Source organism: Coffea arabica, chromosome 7e (assembly GCF_036785885.1).
Source record: "Coffea arabica cultivar ET-39 chromosome 7e, Coffea Arabica ET-39 HiFi, whole genome shotgun sequence".
Classification (NCBI taxonomy): Eukaryota; Viridiplantae; Streptophyta; class Magnoliopsida; order Gentianales; family Rubiaceae; genus Coffea; species Coffea arabica.
Genome location: NC_092323.1, coordinates 43,787,412 through 43,792,217, shown reverse-complemented (window position 1 = coordinate 43,792,217; position 4,806 = coordinate 43,787,412). Strand labels below are relative to the sequence as shown.

The following is a 4,806-nucleotide window of genomic DNA, read 5'->3' as shown; positions in this document are numbered from 1 at the left end:
ATGGACATTTTAGTTGAAACTAACGAGGAAGGAGGAAATAACACCTCTCTCGGACATTCTCCTGGAGATCATTCAGCTGCAAACCAAGGGGTAAGCAGTCTAATACCAGCAGGTAGAGAGATGGGACATAAAGGTAGGAAGCAATTTAAGGTAGCCAGGAAAGAGGGTAAAGGACTACAAGGTCTGCTGGGTAGGCTCCCACTATCAGATATGGACATGAACATTGAAACTACAACAGTAGCTGCAAAGAGGAGATTACCAGAGGAGGAGGAAGAAGCCAACCATATGCAAATTGATGGGGGCTTAGCTAAAAGAGTTAAATGGAAGCAAGATTGCAAATGGGAACCAAATTCTGAGGTCATGGAGGCCAGCCTTAATTGGTCTCCCAAGTCCACATGATAGTTGCGGCGTGGAATTGTCGAGGGGCAGGGAGCTCCTTGACTATTCCCTGTCTTAAGGAGGTAATCCACCTCCACTCCCCTGACATTATTTTTTTATGTGAAACAAAAAATCAAAAAAAGTTTTTGAACGGGTTTAGAAGGAAAATAGGGTATGAGGAAATGGTTTTAGTAGAACCTGTTGGTAAAGCTGGTGGGCTAGCTGTTTTTTGGAAAAATACCACTAAGGTTTTGAATGTTTTATTCACCCCTTTTACCATTGAACTTCTGTTGAATGATGACAATGAATCTGGTAACTAGTGGTGCATTTTTGTTTATGCTAGTACTGATGATAAAATTCGGAAAAAGCAATGGGATTGTTTGTGTAGTAGGAACAATATCTGGGGTAAAAACAAAATTTTAATTGGTGATTTTAATGACATAATTTCCAATGATGAAAAATGGGGGGGCAGAACACGACCAAATTGGACTTTCTCTGATTTTAAAGACTGCATTAACAAAAATGAGCTCCTGCTCCTGGATGTTGGTTTTGAGGGCCTCCCATGGACTTGGAGTAACCTTTGGGTGGGGGAGGATGAAATTAAACAGAGATTGGATAGAGCTCTTGCAAGTGTTGACTGGTGTGAGGTATTCAAAGATGCAAGAGTGACCCATATTGAGGTTGAATCCTCTGATCACAATATCATCCTTTTAGAGACAGAGCCTAGAATTAGGAAGCCAAAAAGAAGATTTCATTTTGATCCCAGATGGCTACAATATAGGGAAGTAGAAGGCCAAATCCAAGAGGCGTGGGGTAAAAATCAAGTGGGGTCCAAAGCTGTAAGAATCAGTAGGAAGATCAAGCAGTGTAGAATGTCTCTCTCGGCTTGGAGCAGAACATTGAAGCTAAACAGCAGGATGGAAATTAAAAGGATCAAAGAAGAAATTCAAGCTGCGAGGACTAGAAATGGTAGTGATAATAAAGAAACCATAAGGATGCTTAGGAAACAACTCTCTGATGCCTATAAGCAAGAGGAACTTTATTGGAACCAGAGGGCAAGAATCAAATGGCTTCAAAATGGGGACAAGAACACAGCTTATTTTCATGCTGTGGTGAAGGGCAGAAGGAAAAAGAACAAAATTTCCAGACTGGAGAAGGAGCAGGGAGGATGGTGTGCAACTGACGAGGAAATTGCTCATTTTTATAGCCAGCTGTTCACATCCTCGAAGCCATCAGAATTTGATGAGATATTAAATGGTATTCCTAAGACTATCACGGAGCAGATGAACCTGCAACTTACCAGACCTGTCACTGAGAAGGAAATCAGGATTGCTGTGTTTTCCATGCACCCCAACAAATCCCCTGGCCCAGACGGTATGTCCCCTGTTTTCTTTCAAAGATTTTGGGATATTATCAAAGTAGATGTAGTGGATGCTATTCGAAGCTTTTTTCACACTGGTTTCCTTCCGAAAGCCATCAATGAGACCTTGGTCACCCTTATTCCTAAAATAGACAACCCCCTCAACCTGGTTCACTTTAGGCCTATTAGTCTATGCAATGTATTTTACAAAATTATCTCTAAGGTTTTGGTTAACAGACTCAAACCTTGTCTTAACTCTTGCATCAGTTACTCCCAGGCTGCTTTTGTCCCAAATAGGCAAATTCTGGACAATGTCATAGTAGCTCGCGAATACATGCATTGGCTGAAATCAAAAAGAGAGGGGAAGGAGGGTTACATGGCCATTAAGCTTGATCTTTCCAAAGCCTATGATAGAGTCGAATGGAATTTCCTTTATGCCGTACTATGTAAAATGGGGTTTGCCCCTCTGTGGATTAGATGGATGCATGGGTGTCTGTCCTCAGTGTCTTACTCCTTCAATGTTAATGGTGTTAAGCGAGGGTATGTTAGTCCTACGAGAGGGATTAGGCAGGGAGATCCCCTTTCCCCGTATCTTTTTTTGTTTTGTGCTGAAGGACTTTCTAACCTCCTTAATAAAGCTGTCAGTAATAAACAAATCTCAGGAGTCAAGATTGCAAGACAAGGACCCAAAGTTTCCCATCTATTTTTCGCTGACGACTCACTTATTTTTTGCAAAGCTAATGGTGATGAAGCAGGACATATAAAAGCAATATTGGAGTGTTATGGGAAAGCATCGGGGCAACAAGTCAACATCAACAAGTCTGCGGTCTTCTTCAGCAAAAGTACAGGCAGTAGAGAGAAGGAGGAGGTACTACAAAGGCTAGGAGGAATCCAACAGGTTACACAGGGGAAGTATCTGGGCTTACCTTTAGTTGTTGGAAGGTCTAAAAACAGTGTGTTCAGGTTTATTAAAGAGAATTTGATGACTAAAATCCAAAGCTGGAAAGGGAAACTTTTGAGTAATGCTGGGAAAGAGGTTTTGCTAAAATCAGTGGTTACTGCTCTCCCATCCTATGCCATGTCTGTTTTCAGATTATCCAAAAGCTTGTGCAAAGAGCTAAGTGGGTTAATGGCCAGATTTTGGTGGGGAAATGATCAAGGGGATAAAAGAATGCATTGGAAGAAGTGGAATGACTTAGCTGAGAGGAAAGTGAATGGTGGACTTGGGTTTAGGGACTTACTATGCTTCAATGAAGCTTTGCTAGCCAAACAAGTTTGGCGAATTCTCACTTGTCCCAACTTGTTGGTTAGCAAAGTTATGAAAAGTAGGTACTTCCCTAACTCTAATATCTTTGAATCCAAGGTAAAGGCTAGGGCATCTTGGATTTGGCAAAGTTTGCATAGTTCATTAGAGATGCTGGATAGTGGGATGTGGAAGCAAGTTGGGGATGGATCCATGGTGGAGATCTGGAAAGATAGATGGGTAGAGGGTTCAAAAAGTGGAAGAGTCTCCTCTCCTAAACCGAATGGTTACCAACTGACCAAAGTTTGTAATTTGATTAAAGGGAGGCAATGGAACAAGGACATCATTCAAGGACTGTTCGCAAAGGAGGAGGCAGAGACAATCATGTCAATTCCACTCAGTGTATTCCAAATGAAGGACAGGTTCAAATGGAAATATACAGCAAATGGTTGTTATTCTACTAAATCTGGTTACGCTAGGGCCAAAGAGCGAATCAAAGAGTCAGTGAGAAGAATAAGGCACAAGATAACTCCAGCACAAACAAAGAAAGATCCAAGGTCTGGAACCAGCTTTGGGGACTGAACATCAAACACAAAATTAAGCACTTTTTGTGGAAATGCCTCCATTGCATCCTTCCAACTAATGAGGAAATTTTTAGAAGGACGGGCAAGGGTGATCCGCTTTGCAAATGCTGTGGGGAAGAACAAGAAACTACTGAACATGCATTACTTCTCTGCAAAGCTAGAGAGATGGCTTGGGCAACATTCCCTGTTTCATGGGATGGTATTAAAGACTATAGTTGGAACTTTTGGAAATGGTGGGAATATATGCAGGAGGCCAGATCAAGGGAAGATGGAACTAAACACATTGAACTCACAGCAAACTTTCTCTGGCAAATCTGGAAGGCAAGGAATGAGGGAAACTTTCACCAGGCAAGGACAAAGGGGCACCAGATAGCCAAAAAAGCAATGGATGAATGGTTAGAATATGAGGAAGAAGGTAGCAATGCTGAGAGGGACAAGGAAGTTAGTTCCCAAACAGATGACAGGCAGGGCATGTTAACTAGTCTGGTGGAACAGCATAGCTCCATTATGTACACGGATGCTGGAATGAATCAGACCAAGAAAAAAGCAGGAGTGGGGATCATAGCTAAAGATAACAATGGCAGGATCCTGGCAACTTGGTCCATTCCATATTCAGGAGCCAGAGATGCGGCAGAATTGGAGGCTATTGCTATTAGAACAGCCTTAAGCAAAGCCATAGAGGAAAACATGTCATCCTTGTTGATTCTCTCTGACTGCAAAGCTGTTGTGGACAGAATCAATGTAGGATGTCAAGGTCTAAACTCTCTGGACATGCTAATTGAAGATATAAGGCAACTGAGTCGCTCATTCTGGAAATGTTCCTTTTTTCACATTAGGAGAGAAATGAACCTGTGTAGTCACAGGTTAGCTAAGTTAGCAGTTAACTTGGTACAAGAAACTAGGTGGAAGCAATCATTCTCTGTGTGGCTTAACAAAGAAGCCCACAATGATTTCCTGGCAGTTGCCAGTCTTTTGTAAATCTGCTGTGCAAACTAATTTGTAACCCTTTACCTATATATTGAAGTTGATATTTGACAAAAAAAAAAAAAAATCTTTTGCATACTGAACATTACCCTTTACAGTAACCAATGAGTTTGGCTATAGATGCATGTACCCAATCTAAGTTGAGACACTTTAGCAGACAAGTTAAAGATTCTTGTTACTTTTGGAAAAATTTTTTGTTTAAATGCCCAATCAATCAATCTATCGTGTTGTCGTTTCTCCGAAATTTCATGGAAGGA

General features: G+C 41.4%; 1 protein-coding gene across 1 annotated transcript; it reads left to right on the top strand.

Annotated features, from left to right (window-relative positions):
- On the top strand, positions 1-4,543 carry LOC140011384 (uncharacterized). Its single transcript, XM_072060173.1, has 3 exons — positions 1-357; positions 699-3,538; positions 3,640-4,543. The coding sequence occupies exons 1-3, from the start codon at positions 1-3 to the stop codon at positions 4,541-4,543; spliced, it is 4,101 nt and encodes a 1,366-aa protein (XP_071916274.1).
- Positions 4,544-4,806: the final 263 nt, after the last annotated feature.